This window comes from Pleurodeles waltl, chromosome 4_1, assembly GCF_031143425.1.
Source record: "Pleurodeles waltl isolate 20211129_DDA chromosome 4_1, aPleWal1.hap1.20221129, whole genome shotgun sequence".
Taxonomy (NCBI): Eukaryota; Metazoa; Chordata; class Amphibia; order Caudata; family Salamandridae; genus Pleurodeles; species Pleurodeles waltl.
In genome coordinates this window covers 61,485,647-61,504,154 of record NC_090442.1, presented here as the reverse complement: position 1 = coordinate 61,504,154, position 18,508 = coordinate 61,485,647, and the positions used below count along the sequence as shown (strand labels likewise).

Below are 18,508 nucleotides of genomic sequence, written 5' to 3'. Positions count from 1 at the left end.
AGAGGCCCAGGCCTCTGATGGTCGCCCAGGAGTGAAGCTGAGACACCGCCAGAGGCCCAGGCCTCACATGGTCACCCAGGCACAGGAGTGCTGCATCTGTTGTTACAGTCAGCTCTGGTTGGGGAAGAGAGAGGAGTCTGCCGCTCACCCAATCGCAGTTCGTCAGCCACCACTGCAGGTCTTTTGCAGTTCCTTCTGATAAGCTGGGCCAGGCTGGTGAGATTCACCGGATGCTGTGCCCACTGGGACTTACGGTCCACATATGCCAACAGGCTGCATCTCTACCATCTGCAATAACATATCACAGTATGGATCAGCCATCCTCCAAGACTATGGGCAGCACTTGTGCAACAGAATTCCAAACCAACTGGGTGCATTCACACTCTGTGATTACCGACCACAGAGTAAGGCTGGAGGAAGAGAACATCCTCTTGAGAAAGGTGTCCAGCCTCTGGGATTCCCTATCCAGTGGTGTGGTAGGGAATGCACCAAAGGTGACTATGGAAGTGTATTCCTGGACGACCAGCTTCTCTGGGGTGGAGCGCTCGATGACGAAAGCTGGGTCCCCAGGAGCAGGGTGATGGTGCCAGGCAACTGTTCTGTGCACAAGAGCCTGTGCAGGCTGGGCCCAGGCCCCGACAGGACCTTAGTGATGGCTTCATTTAAAAGGGAGAAGGGGTTCTCAGTGTGGGGGGAGGTGGTTGGGGGGGGGGGGTGGGGGAGAATATGACTCATGGCTAAATCACCTCTGTAAAGACATTAGTCCTGACTACCACTGAGGGCAGCTGAAGGTCCAGGACCTCTGGCAAACCAGATGGGGGTCTGTTACAGACATCTGTCTGTGACTGAGACCACAGGGCTTAAACCCCACAGGTTTCTTGGGGGACATCCCTGACACACGGGCAAAAAGTTTTGAAAAAAGGGTCTTGACAAAATGCCCAAAAAGTCAGTCAAAAAATGACAGGAGGTAGTTGTCTCCGGATCTGTGCTGACTGGCGCAGAAAGAAAAGAACTGATGTCAGCGTGCTGGGATGGCATTTACATAGGCACTGTGCACGTCACTTTTAATGATGCGGAGCTGAACGACATCACCTACTGGTACGCAGAGGTACTGCCCGAAAAGTTTCTGCCTCCAGTCTGATGCATGGGGATTATTCTAAGGTAAGGAGTCTGTGGCTAGAAGTCTCTATCAGATAGATTTTGTAGATGGGGGGCCTTGCTGTTCAAGTGACATCCATGATTCCAGAAAGAGGGAGCTAATTACCCACCCATGGATGTGTAGATTACACAGGTCTGGGTCCAGGACCCCACTCTGCTACTGTGATAGAAGATCCTCCCTAAGCAGTAGCTTGATCAGAAGGCAGATGCTCATGCCCAGACTTTCACTATACCACACCGTTCTGAGCCAATCCAGAGCCACTAGGATGCCTTGAACCTAGTCATTCCTGACCTTCAAAATTTCGGATCAGGAAAGGTAGAGTTGGGAAGGCGTACAGGAGTGAGAAAGTCCACTCTAGGCAGGTTGTGTCTTCAAGGGAGAGTCTTCTTGGAAACTCCAGTGTGCATAAGTGTTGACACTGCATGTTCTTATGATGATGAAATGATCAAGTCTTCTAGTACTGGGTTTCCCCACTACTGGAAAACACCCTGCTCCATCTCCAGGTGTACCTGTCATTTATAATCAGCTAGGCGTCGACAGCTGGGTTTGTCCTCCCTGGTGTTTAAAGATTCTATTAGGTGGTTCAGAACCATAGAATTGGCCTGCTAGCTCAGCCAGGTGCAGAGGCACAGAGCCTCCTGACACAAGACCAAAGACCCCACCTGGGCCTGCATGTTAGAATATCACAATGGTGTTGCCCACAAGGACCTTAATTAGCCTCCTTTTGATGGTTGTAAGTAAAGACTTCAACACCAAGAAAAGTGTCCGCTACTCCAACATGTTGATGTGAAGCTGGGTCTCCACTGGAAACCAGAGTCTTCTGATCTCCACCTGTCCCAGGTGACCTCCCCACCCTAGCAATGATGTATTTGTCGCTGCCATCAGCTGTCGTTGGGGGGAAAAAAAGAGGGGTCTGGCGCTGGACAAACTGAGGTTGATCAGCCACGACTGCAGGTCTTTTGCAGTCTCCTCCGAAGCCTGGATGAAATCCAATATGTTCTTTGGTTGGTGAGCCCACTGGGACCTTCAGATCCCACCATACAGGGCAAATGTGCCATCTGGCATATTCCACCAGCAGAATGCAGGAGGCCAAGAAGCTTCAGAGCCACTCTCACCGTGACCCAGTACAAAGGCTGAAAAATCAGTCAAATAGCCCAAATGTCCTAGACTTGCTGAATTGGAGGGAAGGTTTGAAACTGCACAATATCAAGAACAGCTCCAATGAACAGGAATCCTCTGTGAAGGTGTGACTTTGGCGAGTTGATCGAGAACCCTAAATATTTTTGGAGGTTCGCCGTCGTCTGGAGGTGATCTATGACTAAATGTGGCAAGCCTGCCTTCAACAGCCAGTCATCAAGGCAGGGGAAGGCGGCAATACCTGACCTCCAAAGACCTGCTGCGACCATTGTGATCACTTTAGTGAACACCTGAGGGGCACTAGTGAGGCTCTGAACCCCAGGTTAATGTCCAAAAGACTGCAGGATTGAGATATGAAAATAGTTGTCTTTCAGGTCCAGTGCTACCATGCAGCCTTCTGGGTCCATGGCAGATAGAACGTGGGCCAATGTCAGCATCTTTAACTTACAGGAAGAAGTTGCCATGGCAAAGATCTCATACAAGATGAAGGCCTCCAACAGCACAGGAAATGTATGTCAGGGATCAGGGTGTTTGTGGTGATGGAATTGCAACAAGGTTTGACGTTTCCCTCAGAGTCAGGGCTGATCCCCCCCGAAAGGTCAGGAGGCACAGGCACCGTTACCAACAGATTGGCTGACGATAATCCAACTGGAAGCCTCCTCGGATCCTTGGCGAAATTAAAGTTTGGGAACAAGGTCCGGATCCAGGTTTAAGGGCACAGAAAGAAAGGGATGGACATCAATTTGCAGGAGTGGCGGATATATGCAGCTCTGGCATCACTTCTGGGGTAGGACGAAGTTGACGCAGAGTCACAAAATGCCATCTGCTGGAGAGTGGGAGCAATGATGAGAAACATCTATGTGTCTAGTCTGGGGCCTGGGTCTATTCACAATGTGGGCAATCTGTGGTTAGAAGTATCCATCAGAAGTCAAAGTTATCCATCACAGAAATCTTTCTCCTGTTCCCAACCAAAAACCAGACTCCTTACATTCATCAAAGAAATGGTTGGTTTGCTATCACTAGTCTTCAACATGTAACTGAAATGGCTCCCATTCATCAACTTAGAACGTGCAGAAAGCCTGCAAAAATAAGTTTGAAAGAATAGGAAAGCAATTTGTTACTTACCCATTAAGTATCTGTTTGTGACATGCAGTGCTGTAGAGTTACCTGCTCTGCACACTCGTACCATCTAGTCTTGGGTCCGGAGTTGTGCAAGTTGTTTTCTTTGAAGAAGTCTTTCGAGTCACAAGGTTGAGTGACGACTCCTCTCAGTGATAATTCGCATGGGCATTGACTCCATTGTTAGATTGTTTTCCCGCAAGCGGGGAGAAAGGAGTGTAAAGTATGTGTATGTAATGTAATGACCCTGCTAAATGTATGAATATAAAGAAAAACTGCAACGGCCACAGATGTCCGGGGAGGAGGGTGGGCGCATGTGAATCTACAGCACTACATGCCACGAACAGATGCTTAATGGATAAGTAACAAATTACATTCGATGGCATCAATCAAGATTTATAAAGCATAGCTAATCACCCGGAGGCTCATTTGAACAGCCAGGTCTTGAGGGCCCTTCGGAATTCCGGAAGTGAGGTGATGATCCGGAGGTGTGTGGGGAGGCTGTTCCAGGTTTTTGCTGTGATGTGAGACGAGCAGCGTCCTCCACTTCTGCTTCAGTAGATGCGGGGAGTATGGGCAAGTGAAAGGGAGGAAGAGCGTAGCCTTCTCAACAGTTGGTGAAAGTTCAGGAGGTAGTTAATGTACGCAGGTCAGTGTATGGCTGTAGATACACCATGTAGCTGCTTTACGTAGGTCAACTATGGGAATATTCCCTAAAAGGCCATGGTTGCTCCCTTTTTGCGAATAGTGTGCGCTCTGGGAGGAACAGGTAAATATCTTTTGGCTTTAGCTTAGGAGGTTTGTTTGCATTTTACTATCTGGCTATGCCTGATTTGGATTTGGGTTGCCTTTGCGAGGTGGTAAAAAGGCGACAAAAAGTTGTTTAGACTTTCTGAAAGTTTAAATTCTATCAATATAGAACATAAGTGCTCTTTTAACATCTAGTGTGTGAAGAGCTCTTTTTGCAACAGAGCCTGGCTGAGGAAAAAAGACTTGCAAAAATGTAGAAATTTAGGGTTGGTACAAAGGACCACCCTATCTCTGTTTATTTGGAAGTAAGGTTCTTCTGAGTTTAAAGCCTGGAGCTCAATAATACGCCTAAGTGAAGTAATGACAACTAAGAATGCCACTTTCCAAGATAAAAATTGAAGAAGGCATGAATGTAGAGGTTCAAATGGGGGACCCACGAGTCTTGTAAGTACTACATTAAGATTCAAAGGAGGTGCAGGAGGAGTCCTTGGTGGAATCACTTGCCTACGTCCTTCCATGGAGGCATTAATGACCTGAATTTTAAAAAGAGAAAGATGCTGCCTATTTTGTAGGTGAGCAGCTATTGCTGCAAAATGCAGCTCTATAGAAGTATATGTGAAGTTTGCCTTTTGTAAGTCAAGTAGGTTGCAGACAATGTCTTGCATGGTAAATTTGAAAAGGTCGGTTTGTTTTGAATGACAGTAGCAAAACAAATGTTTCCATTTTGCTGCATAACATGCTCTAATGGCGGGTTTAGGTGCTTCATTAAGAATGTCCATACATTCTTGTGGCAAGTTAAGGTAGCCAAATTGCAAGGTTGAGTTTTGGGGTCTTGTGCAAGATTTGTCATTGATTCTGAGTGAGAAGGTCCAGCTTGTTAGGGAGCTTCTTGAGCGGAACTAAGAGATCTAACAATGTTGGGAACCAGGGCTGACGAGCCCAAGTGGGAGCTACTAGGATCACTGTGAGAGACGTTTGCCTGAGCTTCCAAACCAAAAAGGGAAGGAGAGGAAGAGGTGGAAAAGCGTAGGCAAATATCCCTGACCGACTCATTCATAGTGCATTGCCCTTGGATAGTGGGTGTGGGAACCTGAAGGTGAAATATGGGCATTTTGCGTTTTCTGTTTTGGGGAAAAGATCTATTTGAGGGAATCCCCACTTTTGGACGTATGACTGAAGGATTTGTGGGTGGACTTGTTGCTGCATCCTGCTGAGCAGGTCTGCAAAGTAGTTGTCTGTTCCCGGAAGGTATTCTGCTAACAGGTAAATGCCCACTTCCAAATGGTCTGCAACAGGAAGGGATAGTTGTGGAGACCGTTTCCTCCCCTATTGTTTATACGGACTTAGACAACCTGGTGAGTGAGGTGAAGAGGGAATGGTTTCAATGCTAGGTGAATAGCTTGAAGCTCAAGGTAGTTGAAGTGAAGATTCTGGTATTTGGCTTCCAAGAGACCCTGAGCTGTTAGGTCTAGCAGGTGTGCACCGCATTCCATCTCTGATGCGTCCGTTGTGAGAGTTATGTGGGGAACAGGGTTGAGAAATGGCAGCCCTTGCGACAGATTGTAGGTGTTCCACATTGCAGACAACCATAATTGTGGTGGTCCATCAACACTAGATCCTCCAGCTGACCCTGTAACTGAGACCACTGATGGGCTAGACAATCCTGTAGAAGACATATGTGTAGTCTTGCATGGGGAACTATGGCAATACATGAGGCCATCATCCCTATTAGACACATAGGCACCCTTACTGAGAGTAGATTTTTTGTCTGAAACTGGGGCAGTGTTGCCTGAAAGTTTTGAATTCATGCAGGATTGGGGTGGGCTAATCCCGACTGCGTCTTTAGGATTGCTCCTAAGCACGGTTTAACCTGTTGCGGTTGCAGGTGGGACTTGGGGACCTTGATAGTAAAACCCAACCTCTGCAGAAGATCTATTGCCTTCTGCGTGTGTTGTTGGCAATGATGAGGAGTGCTGGCTTTGATAAGCCAGTCTAAGTAAAGGAGCACGTGGATGTTTTGTGTGCTAAGATGAGCTGCAACCACTAGTAATTTGGTGAGGTGGCCACCCCGAATGGAAGTACCTTGAACTCGTAATGACACATCTTAAGCATGTGCAATGGGCTGGATGTACTGGCATGTATTAGCATGGGGAAGAAGGCCTCCTTGAGGTGCAGTGTTGCTATAAAGTCGCACTGTTGGAGCAGTGGGATGACATCCTGTAAGATGACCATGTGGAATTGCCCAGAAAGGATATTTCTGTTTAAAGGGCCAGAGATCTAGGATTGGCCTTAGTGACCCATCCTTTTTGGGGATTAGGAAGTACAGAGAGTATACCCCTGAGCCCTGATGTTGAAGAGTAACAAGTTCTATGGCCCTTTTGAGGAGAAGGGCTTGGTCTACCTGCTTGAATAGTGTTTGATGTTCCTGCAATAATCTGCGAGATGGAATGTTGGGCAGTGCGGTAATGAGCTCCAGACAATAGCCATGTTGGACAATGGCTAACACTCACTTGTCTGTGGTGAAGGTATCCAAGACTGGGTGGGAAAATTGTAATCTCCCCCTGAAAGGTGTTTTGTAGTCAGGAGAGAGGATAGGGTAGTCACTGCTTGGCAAAGGGTGTTTCTCGGCGAGAGAAGGCACCCTTACCCCTACTCTTGTTATTGTTGCCTCTGAATGAGCCTTTGTAATAACCCTTGGTTCAAGAGGTTTGGGGCTGCTTCTCTGTTGTGAGGTGGATGCCTCTGTGAAGGTGGACTTGTAGGCACCCCAGTAACTTGGGCAACAAATAGTGCCCCTGGGAGTAGTAGTTTGTAATGCTCTCATAGCTTTGGCTGTGTCCGTCTCTTTTTCCATTTTTTCTAAGGTAGAATTTACCTGTGGACCAAAGAGATGTTCCTTGTCGAACGGCATGTTGAAAACACCCTGTTGTACTTCTTGCTTAAAGCCGGAACACCTCAGCCAAGCATTTGGCCAAGAAGGATGCTGATGTTAACCCCACGAGCTACAGTATCTGCTGCAATAAGGGTGCACCGAATAGGAGTGTTGGTGATGCTTTTCCCCTCTGTAACAATTTGTTGGCCAATTTTTCTGTGTTCTTCTGGGAGGTACTGGAGGAGCTTCTCTATTTCGTCCCAGTGGGCTGTGACATAACAGGGCTAGAGGGCCTGAGGATTGTCGATATACCAATAATTGGCAGCCTGTGCTGCAACACTCTTCCCTGCAGCCTTTATGCAGTTTCTTTCTTTCATTGGGGGTGTGAGGGGTAATCGCCTGTAGCTTGAGAATTGGCCCTCTTATGTGCTGTGGTGGTAACAATAGAATCCGGTGGCACTTGGCCACAAACAAATATAGGGTCTGATGGAGCTGCCATGTACTTCTTATCCCTCTATGGGTGATGCATCATGTCCTTTAACATGGGAAGATACTGTGTGTCTTTATGTGTAGTACCTATAGTGTCAAATGGAAAATCCTGTGAGTGGTTCCTTGTGTATCTACACTATGGAAAGCTGAAGCTCTGGCAATGACCTCTTGGTAGCGCCTTCAGGTGGGAAAGGATGAGCTGAATACAGATCTGGATCACTTGGGGTAGTGGGATCTGAGTAGTACATGTCCCATGGATCAGGATCCCCTTGTGGCCCTCCTAAACCAGCAGGCTCAGACAGTGGTGACCCCTGAGGTGAAATGTCCAGGGAGTCATGTGGTGGTGACAGTGGTTGAGGAGAATGAGGGGTTATGGAGGTGATGGTGAAGGTGGTGGAGGGGGAGGTGTGGAAGGAACTGGGAGAGAAAAAGGGCTAGTGGCCTTGTCCTTGGTTTTCTTTCTAGGAGGAAGGGGTACATCCAGTGCCTCCTCAAATGTCTATTTCCTGTTTAGAGATGGAGAGGAAGGGGTAGCAATAATCTGACCAGTTTCCACTTGGATTTGGATTTTTCTCTGCAAAATGTATAGTTATTCCAAAATGGGCTCGATGGGAGATGTTGAAGCAGATGACGCTCTAGTTTCTTTCGACTCAGAAGGTTATGTAATTTTGGCTTCAAAAGGAGATGCTTGGTTGGCACTGAGGTGAAGAGTGTTGACTGCTGAGAAAGCACCGAAGGTAGAGTCAGTGATGAGGGTTGCTCTCAGTCCGAAAAGGTCGATACCAAAGGCCTGGCATGGCTTTTCGGCAAGGACGACGGGGTGTCTGAAGTGGTTTTCCGGATCCAACCATGGCTGGGACACAGTGGTGGACCGGTGACCTCTGGAACTGTTGGTCTTGCTGATTTTTTGGTAGGATTGGATGGAGGTATGGGGTAGGGTTTGCAGTACATGTTGAGCGGATGGAAAGTCCTGCATCTCAAGGTCTACCTCTAAGTCGGAGCAGGAGCTGTAGCTGAGAAAGAAGGCCTCCTCTTCTCTGACAGCAGGCTGTCCTTGTGCATGCTCCTCTCCAAAGATATGGTCCACTGTGACATTTTGAAGCAATGAGCCCTGCAGTCCTGGAGCGACTTTTTCGATCTGAAAGACTTACAGGCCTCACAATCGGTTTCCTTGTGGTCCGGTAAAAGGAACAAATTGAACACAGAGTGCTAATCCATTTGTGGGTATGTCGTGTGGCAACACAGGCTAAACCAAAATGGCGTGCGTATCATCACCAGCAGCACATTTTCAGAGTGAATGTGGAAAGTAGGCCCTGAAGGACTCTCACCCAAACGAAGTTGAATCGGCTGAGTTTTTGAGACACCTTCCCAGACCCCTGGAAACACGCAGAAATCACTGCACTCCTAAAAAAGCCCAAAGCTGACCCGGACGACCTCACCAACTACCGCCCCATCTCCCTCCTCCCCTTCCCCGCCAAAGACGCCAAAAAACTAGTAAACACACGCCTATCCCACTTCCTGGAGGAAAACAACACACTCAACCCCTCCGAGTCCGGTTTCCGCAAGAACCACAGCACAGAAACCACCCTCATCGCATGCACTGACGACATCAGAACCAGAGTCGACAAGGGTGAGACCGTCGCACTCATCCTCCTAGACCTCTCCGCGGCCTTTGACACTGTCTGCCATCACATACTCCACACACGTCTCCACAACGCAGGGATTCGACACAAAGCCCTAGACTGGCTCACCTCCTTCCTCACCAATAGAACCCAAATAGTCCGCCTCCCTCCCTTCCACTGCCACCGCCACCAAAATCATCTGCGGTGTCCCCCAGGGATCCTCCCTCAGCCCCACCCTCTTCAACATTTACATGACCACGCTCGCCAACATCCTTCGACCGCAATCACCGGAATCACCATCCTCTCCTACGCAGCCGACACCCAACTCATCATCTCCCTAACCCGCAACCCTACCACCGCCAAAACCAACCTCCACGCTGCACTGCTCGACACCACCGCCTGGATGACAGCCAACCACCTCAAGCTCAACTGCAACAAAATCGGATTAATCATTTTTGGACCCAACAAAACCATATGGGACAACTCCTGGTGGCCCACCGCCCTAGGCCCACCGCCCACCCCTGCTAACCACGCACACAACCTCTGCATCCTCCTAGACCCCTCCCTCTTCATGACCCAGCAGATCAACGGCGTCACCTCCTCCTGCTTCAACACTCTCCGCATGCTGAAAAAAACATTCAAATGGATTCCCTTAGAGAACAGAAAGACCGTCACCCACGCACTCATCAGCAGCAAGCTAGACTACGGTAACGCCTTCTATGTCGGCATTACACTCAAACTCCAGAGAATCCAGAACACAGCTGCACGCCTCATCCTGGATCCCCCTCGCCATGAACACATCTCACCACACCTCAGATCCCTTCACTGGCTCCCCATCAACAAGAAGATCTCCTTCAAAATCCTCATCAACGCGCACAAATCCCTCCACAACAACGGACCAACCTACCTCAACCATAGAGTTAACTTCCACACTCCCATCTGCCACCTCTGATCTGCTGACCTCGCACTCGCCACAGTACCCCACATCAAACGCACCACCTCAGGAGGCAGATCCTTCTCCTACCTTGCCCCCAAGGCCTGGAACTCCCTCCACACCGACCTCCGCAAGACCCAAGATCTCCTGCTTTTCAGAAAAAAACTGAAGACATGGCTGTTCGAACAGCAACTCCCTCCCCCCCACCTAAGTGCCTTGAGATCCTAGCGGGTGAGTAGCGCGCTCTATAAATCTTTTGATTGATTGATTTGAGTAGGCACCGAGATGGAAAGTATGAACGAGAACAGTACCATTGAAAATAAAACAAAAACCAGTAGAATCTAACTGAAACAGAGTCGAAGCACGAAGGAAGGCAAACACATCTGAACCCAACAGCAGAGAGAAAACAATCTAATAATGGAGTGGATGCCCATGCGCATTATTACCAAGAGGAGGAGTCACTCGGCTTTGTGACTTGAAAGACTTCTGCCAAGAAAAACAACTTGCACAACTCCAGACCCAACACTAGATGGCAGGAGCATGCAGAGCATGTGTATCTACAGCCAAACATGCCATTAAACACAGTTTTATTGTCATATGTTGGGGTCAGTTTTTCATTATGACTAAACGATATGAATTTAAAAAACGGTAGCAGACAATTACAATGCCCCAGCAGTGATGTGGATGAATAGAGATGGTAGTGTGATGCCTTGAGTGAATTATGAAGCAATCAGGAGTTGAGGGAGGGACTCAACACTTATTCCATTTAGGAAAGTCTTCCAACAGCCTTCCTTCTTGCTTACATGTCGTGCTCCAGGAGCAGCGCTATGCGGTGCGTGTGCAGCCACCGCTGCCAGAAGTTCGCATCCATGGACAGAACCGGCTTCCAGTAGGACGCAAACTGTGAGTGAGTAGAGTCAGAGCTGCTGTGCTGCAGAGACAGGACCTAGGAAGAAGCCAGAGCAGCATCACCAAGTTACCACTAATGGGAATTCTTTTACAAGAGGCAGAATAAGTGTTCCAGAGAAGCGAGAAAAGAAGGTGAGAGGAGGAGTGGCAACAGATGAGTAAAACGGAAGATGAAAGTAGAGGAAACGGTGAGGAAAATAGGATTCTTGGAGAGTAGAAAGAAAAAAGGTAAACAGAGGGCCAGCATGTGAGAGAACAGGACAAAATGAAATGAGGTGGAAAGGACAAAGGGAAACAAGGGAAACAGCAGAGAGAAGCAGAAAGGAGATACAATAAAACAAACGGATGAGAGAGACAATAGATTGAAAAGCACTACGAATGGTGAGAGGGGGAGTAGTGGGTGAGAGGGGAAGAAAACATGAGAAAGGGGCATAAAAGGAGGAAAAAGGGATATAAGTGAGGACAATGGGGAAAATGGGGGTGAGAGAAATAAAAGTGAGTGTGGACCTACACAGAAAAAAAGGGGGAAAGAGAAAGAGTGGAAGCACAAATGAAAGAAAAAAGGGAAACAAAGGGGAAGACAGAAAGAAGAGGTGGAGGAAAAGAAAGGGAGGGGGAAGAAAGAGACAGGAAAATAAAAGGAGGGGGAAGAAGACAGGTAGGGGAGGGGGAAAGGAAGTGAAAATGAAGAGGAGTGGGAATGAAACAGAAAGGATAAGAAAGGGATGGGGAACAAGGAAAAGTGGGAAAACAAGGGAAAGAAAGGCAAAGGAGAGAGGAGAAACAAGGGAGAGGAGAAAATGAAGGGAAGCGTGTAATCAAGTGAGAGGGGGGCAAACTAGGGGGATAAGAGTTAAGGGAGCAAAGGACAACCAGAGAAAAGAAGGGAAAAGAGGAAAAAAATTTAAGAGGAGAGAAAAGGAAAAGAGGGTGAAAGAAGCAATAGAACAGAAAAATGAACTGGGGGAGAGAAAATGGAAGGCAGGCACAGAAAAGGAAAAGAGAAGGGAGAGATGAACATAGTGGAGAGAGAAAGACAGGAGTGAGAGGACCTGAACAGAGAGTAACATAACGGAGCAAGGGAAACAGAGGAAACAAAGGCAAATAGGGGCGAGACTAACATTTGAAAAGAGAACTGAAGGGAAATAAAAAATTAATGAGAGGAAAAACAAAGGGAGAGATAAACAGATGGGGAGAGGAAACGGGGGCAGTAAAAGGTGACGCCTAAAGCAACAGAGGCAAAAGTGCGGGGGAAGAGTAGATAAAGAATAAAGGGGATGGACACAAATGAGGGCAACGGGGACAGAAGAAGCAAGAGGAGTAAACCTGCACGGCTGTAAGAAGCACTCAGTCTAGAGGTTGCAGGCCAACCTCGTGCTCAAGTCCTCTGTATCTTTCAACAGTCTTTTCTTTCTTTCAATAACCACCATCTTAGGAGACGCCTTCTGCAGTGTGCGGGGTCTCGTGCCACTTTTACCAACAGCATTTTACGTCTGCGCCCACCCACCTATTATTCTGTTGGTTTCGCTGCACTACTCAAGGTTACTACTACATATTCTCATAAAGTCCTCCTTGACTAACACCACAGCCTTGTCACCACTGTCTCTACACCCCATCTTCATCACCTCTGACCGTGCCCTGCCCTTTCTCTCTTGCGTCAAATGCTCCACCTGGCTCTAGTAAGGATATTCTGTCGGTGTATGCTCGTTTTCTTGACAGGGCTTTAACTCAAACTGACCACGCGCCAGGTCTGAAGGGTCTGATTGCACAGAACTCCTCGTTGATACATCCCTTGGTTTCCTTCTTGCCTCATCTCGCTCTGGTTTCTATAGCGATGAATGTGGATGCCTTTAGGCTAGCCACTCCCCACCTTAAAATACCTCATCAAAGTGCATTCACTAAAAAACATGCACCGGGCGTACACGAGCCAATTCTTGACCATACGCTCAAGGCTTTATTAATTTTAAAGCCATAGACCCCGAGGTATCTGCCCCGGGCTTTGCCTTGGCTGTCCTTCCACTCCTCATTCACCTCTCACGTCATCACCCAGCTTAGATTAAGGTGCGGGTGGGTTAACTGCCATCAATAAACAATCTACAGTAGTTCCTCTTGTGAACTTAGACCCTTTTGCGCATGTTGACCTATTAGGATTCAAGGTCATTCTGTCTCGGTCGTCTTCTCTTTTCTGCTTACTGGCGTGTCGCCTGCCTGCTTCTACACCTTGTTTCACGGATGACTTTGATTATTTAACCCCTCTACCCCCAGGGCAGTCTTGGTTTATCATCATAGGTGATTTCATTTTTGTCTGCCCTAATTTAGCTAATTTCACTGAATCCCATTCAGCCTTTGGCTTTACGCGGTTAGTAACGGCCCTCCAGCATGTTGCCAGTCATAAACGTCATCTGACATTGGCCTCTCCAAATCATGCATTCTTCCTGCGTGCCGGTCTTTTAGTCTGATCTTCTCACTCCATCATATATTTCACTTGGATCCTCCTTCTAGGCATTTAAGCTCTTCTCTTGTGTGTTGCACACACATACATCCACGGTTTACACTAAATCACTTGGCTGCTACTGCCCTCCTGAACCTCTGTGCCTCTAGTGATATATCTATGGACCTAGTGGGCTCTCGGTTCGACTCCTAGTTCACAAATTCTCTGGACTTCACTATTTCTTTAAAACCTGTCAGCTCCGTTGGCTCAGATCCGCTCCTTTGTTCACCCAGGAATTCAGAGACCTTAAACTCCAGGGTAAACAGGAGGAGAGAGCGTGGCGCACAGACTACTGTCCTTCCAGCAACACTTCCTATCAATCTAGATTAAAAACATCTCATAAGTTAATCAGATCAACTCACTCTGCCTTTTACGCCAGTCACATAACTCTCACATAATGAAACAGGGGGGTACTGCTGCATTGATCATTTTAGTTCTGCTGGCTGCTTTCAACATGGGCTCACATCATACTCCTCTTCCTCGACTTTCTCAGATTTGCGTCACTGACCAATACCTGTCCAGGATTATCTTCCATCAAGTGAATCAGTCACAAACCATCACTCCTATATTTTTCAAAGCTTCTTTTCTGCATCTTGCTCTTGGTATTCCTCAAGCCTCCTCCTTTAGTCCGGCATTATTTAATGTACAAGGAACTCCTCTGACATGCTTATTTGATCCTATGGATTTTCCTTCACCACATATGCTGGAGATACACAACTTATTATTAGCCTCGATTCTGGAATGCAAAAAGTCTTTGAAAATGAACACTGATGAAACAGCGATATTAGTGGTCAGCAGAGATTTTTGCCTCTGGTCTGAACACTAGTGGTTGTATGAACTCTCTCCTTCTCCCCTCCTGGTCCAATCAAACATGAATTTAGGCTTCCATTTTGATCAATCGCTGTCACTGTCCTCTCAGATTGACAACATTTCATTAGTTGCAGATGCTTGGCAAAATCATATCTTTCCTCACTCTCTCTCCCTGGCAAATTGTCATTCATGCGGTTATCTTTTCTCCACATGACTACTGCAGTTCTCTTTATTTTGGCCTCCCAGCTTCTGCTCCTGTTAAGTGGTCTAGAATTCAGAAAACATCAGGAAGGGTTATCTCTCAACTCCCCGTCGTTCTCATCTATCTGCTTGTTAGGCCTCATTGCTCTAGCTTCGAATTCTGAAGGGAAACAAGTTCAAGGCTTTTTGTGTGGTTCACTAGGCCTTCCTTAGGTCTGGCTATTGTTATATCCAGTCACAATTTATTTACTACAAGAATCTTTAAGTTTTTCACTCCATTCTTAGGGATTGCTCACCATTTCTAAAGCCTGGTATGACCGTGCTAGAGGTTGCTTCTTTACTTTGTTGGCTGCCAAAGCCTGGAACACTCTCCCGTTAAGGCTCAGTTAGATTGATGATCATTTAAACTTTGGCTAGGATTTAAAACTCACCATTTCTTCATCTCTCTCTTACCACCTCTTTTTTACCTGGTTCTATAATCTATCAGCACAAAGTGAGCACTATAAAGCATTAGGGGCATCCTAGTGCCGACAATCATCCTCAGAATGGAAGAGCGAAATGGGGTCAAATAAGTGAATGGAGAGGATAGAGAAATAGATAAAGAGGCTTGGAAAGGAACAAATATAAGAGAATAAGTAACTGAGATCAGCACAAGAATTGCAAAACAATGAAGTACAGGAAAGTAAACAAGGGGAGCGAGGAATAGAGGAAAAAGAAAAGAACAGAAGAAAAAGCACAGGAAAGCAGGGAGTACATGCAGGAATGTACAGGAGGTGGAGCGCAGGTGAGCAAAGTGTAAGATAAAGGAAAGTAGAAAACATAGGAGAGAGGAACTGGGCTTAAGTGAAGTTGAGCAACTGATGAAGGAAGAGCTGAACCAAGACAACTGGTGAAGAGAAAGGAACAGAAAGAGAGGAAGCAACAAAAGGAGAGAAAAACAAAAGGATATGAAGCACAGGGTGTAGGAAGCACATGAGGAAAAATGAGGAGGAGGTGCACAACTGAGTGGTGAGATAGTGAAAAAACATTACAGAGGAGGGCAGAAATTTTTACAAGCATTAACTCACCGGTGTGGTAGACCCTGGGGGCAGGTAAAAGAGGGGCACTCCATTCTTTGTGCTCTCTGGGATAGTGTAATGTTCTGGTACACTATCAAATGACTGCAGGTGAACAAGCATCTGATCTGTCTGATTAATGCTGAAAACAAAGAGTGTCCATGTCAAATACTTGTGAACCAAAAATATATAACCTTCTAGGAAACCAGCAAAAGTCATTATGAAATGCTGACCTACAGGCAATTATGATTCTCTGATGTGGATCCGGGAGACAGTGACAAGGGGAGATCAATTCATTCAAACTAGATATCATAAAGCCTATACATACCCATGCATCCTCTAGAGGATTTTGGACATCTGTCTATGCAATGGATATAAAAATCACAACTCCTTATTCCATGAAGCTCTACAGATAATACAGGAACTCATGAGCTTTTGTCACTAAGTAAAAATTTGAGCAAATTTCATTCCATATGCTGTTTAAGAGTAATAAGGTATATTTACATAGAAAATATTTGAGTATTGTGTTAAGGTCAAAAGTAGATTAATAGCTTCAAATTGCTCACTTCATATGATTTTCACAAGCATTGTTGAAGAATTATGTTAATGTGAATAGGGCAACTGATGCCCTGACCTAAGGTAAAGGAAGTCTGTCGCCCTATAGCCAGTTTGCTGATTTGTGCTTGAAACCTTAGAACACCCAATGAGATCACTCATGATTTGTCAAATTGTTTGAGTGAATCAAGGATCACCTCAGTTAATGGAAAATAAAAATCTGTCCGTTTATGCTGTAGATAATGTTATGTACTCATGTTTTAAAAAACATTTAGTTAATGGATATACCAAACTGCATTGTTCTGTGATCTATATTTTGTTTATATGGACAAATTGTCTTGATACACTAAAATGTTACTAGTAGGGTGAGGAAAAATATGATGGGGAGAAGAGAATTAATAAGGAGGTGAAAAGAGGAGGGTGGGAGGAAAGTTGTGGATGAAAGGAAAGAAGAACAGCGATGAGTGAAGGAGGAGAGGAGAAGAAAGAGGAAGACAGAACATGAGGCGAAAGAAAACAGGGATGCATGGGGAAGGAAATGAGGTGAAAGGAAAGATGGTCAGGGGACAGAAGACTCGTATCACCTTTGCAGTGTGTTCCAAAAGCGGCGGATGACTGAAGTGCGATACAGGCTTGTAATTGGTTTCCTCATGGTACAGCTGATGTCATGCAGAATGTCGTAGCTCCCCTCCATGGTCACCTCCACTAAGGTGGTGCGCTTCGAAGAGTCGAGAGGCCAAGGAGCAGCTGCCAGGTACTCAATCCTCATGTTGTGCTTCCATAGCAGAACCAGCTTCACTTCCAGAAAAGCACTTCCTGCACAAGAGGAGCAAGGAATGAGAGGTGCAGAGAGAGCCCCATCGTACCCAGTAGCTCCTAAGTAAGGATCTATGGACCCCTGACACTGACCAACACTAGCAGCCAAAGGCTGACAGTCAGCACCCAAAGCCAAGAGCCCAATTATCAGCATCTAAAGCCAAAGTGCCCAGTGGTTAGAAGTCAATACCCAAAGGTCTACGATGGATTCTTAGTGGGCTGCAGCCAACGCCCAATAGTTTACGGTCAATTCCCAATGGTCTATGGTCAATGCCAAAACACCTCAATGATCAGAAGCCACCAGTGGACTGCTCAATGGTCAGCAACTAATAGTCAGCAGCCAACAACCAACTATCAGCAGCAAACAGTCTACCGCTCAACGATCAGCAGGCAATTGCCCATGGTCAGCATCCAGAGGTTAGTATAACATGGTCAATGGTCATCGGTCAACTGTAGCATGCACAGCAAAGGAGGACTCTATTGCATCACACTCAATACTGTTTAGAGACAGCCAGTCACCTAACACGGCAGAATCAAATGATTCAACCTAACCAAGCTACCACCCAGCAATCTATTCCTCTGTTGTGTTGGAGTGGGAACATAATTAATTTCCTGTAAAAGTACCAAGACAGGTTCCTCAGCAACAAAAAAGTCCAATGGTCAGAGGTCAACGTCCTCTGCTCTGCATCCCATGCCCAAAGACCTTCAGCCCAAATGGTCAAGCAGGTGCCAACCCACACAATGGTCAGAAACAAAAGTCTACCACCAACTAATGCTAAGAAGCCAACACCAAACTAGCAATGGTCAGCAGCCTACAGACTATGCTCAGCAGCCAACAGTCAGCAGTAAATGCCCAATGGCCAACAGTCAACTGCTGAATGAAAAACAGATGCAAAAATCATGGAACACTTTACAGTAAGTGGCCTCCCACATTACCACACAGAGATGAAAAGCAATCACTTCTATTTAAGCTTCTTATTTATTCTGTTCTTCTAAGACCAGTCAAGCTCTTATAGATGAATACTTCTGCATCTAGTCAAAAACGTAATAAATGCTTAAGTAAACAAGCTTCATGCTAAGGAAGGGATTCTCTAGTACGACCAACTGATCTTTCCCCTTGCAAGGACAGCATCTTTAGAGAACTATATATTGAGATGGATCCACAAGAATCAATCCTGCGATCAGACCTTCGCTGAACATTATGAACAACTTTGAGTAGAAGCAGAACATTTTTTCCTGTCTTCAGAAGGGAGAAACTAGAGGAATCTCCTCCAGTAATATGTACTGAATTATTTACAAATGTTCTGCGGAGAACCATATTTACTATGCAAGTCAAGTGTGTCTCACCTCTTCACAAGCACTACTTCAGGTGGTAAAATTAGAACAACATTCTCTCTAGTTTCGCGCTAAAGGTAGCAAACCCTTCACACACTAAGTACCGGGATAGATTTCATATCTTTCATTCAGAAAATACCTTGGTACCAGAGCAATTTATACCTGAATCACAGTTCTCGTGCTTCCAGGAATCTAACCGCCCTGCGCTGAGCTACATGCGCAGCTTTCAAAGCCTGGGATCCTGTGCCTGCTGG

At 46.4% G+C, this 18,508-nt stretch overlaps 1 protein-coding gene across 1 annotated transcript in view; it reads right to left on the bottom strand.

Annotated features, from left to right (window-relative positions):
* The window catches only part of SZT2 (SZT2 subunit of KICSTOR complex), a 606,663-nt gene that overhangs the window by 510,939 nt on the left and 77,216 nt on the right, over positions 1–18,508 (bottom strand). The window contains exons 10-12 of the mRNA XM_069227802.1: positions 16,688–16,919; positions 15,561–15,690; positions 10,886–11,028 (exon numbers count right to left, since the gene is read on the bottom strand). Coding sequence (XP_069083903.1) covers positions 10,886–11,028; positions 15,561–15,690; positions 16,688–16,919 — 505 coding nt within the window. The remainder of the gene's footprint in view (positions 1–10,885; positions 11,029–15,560; positions 15,691–16,687; positions 16,920–18,508) is intronic.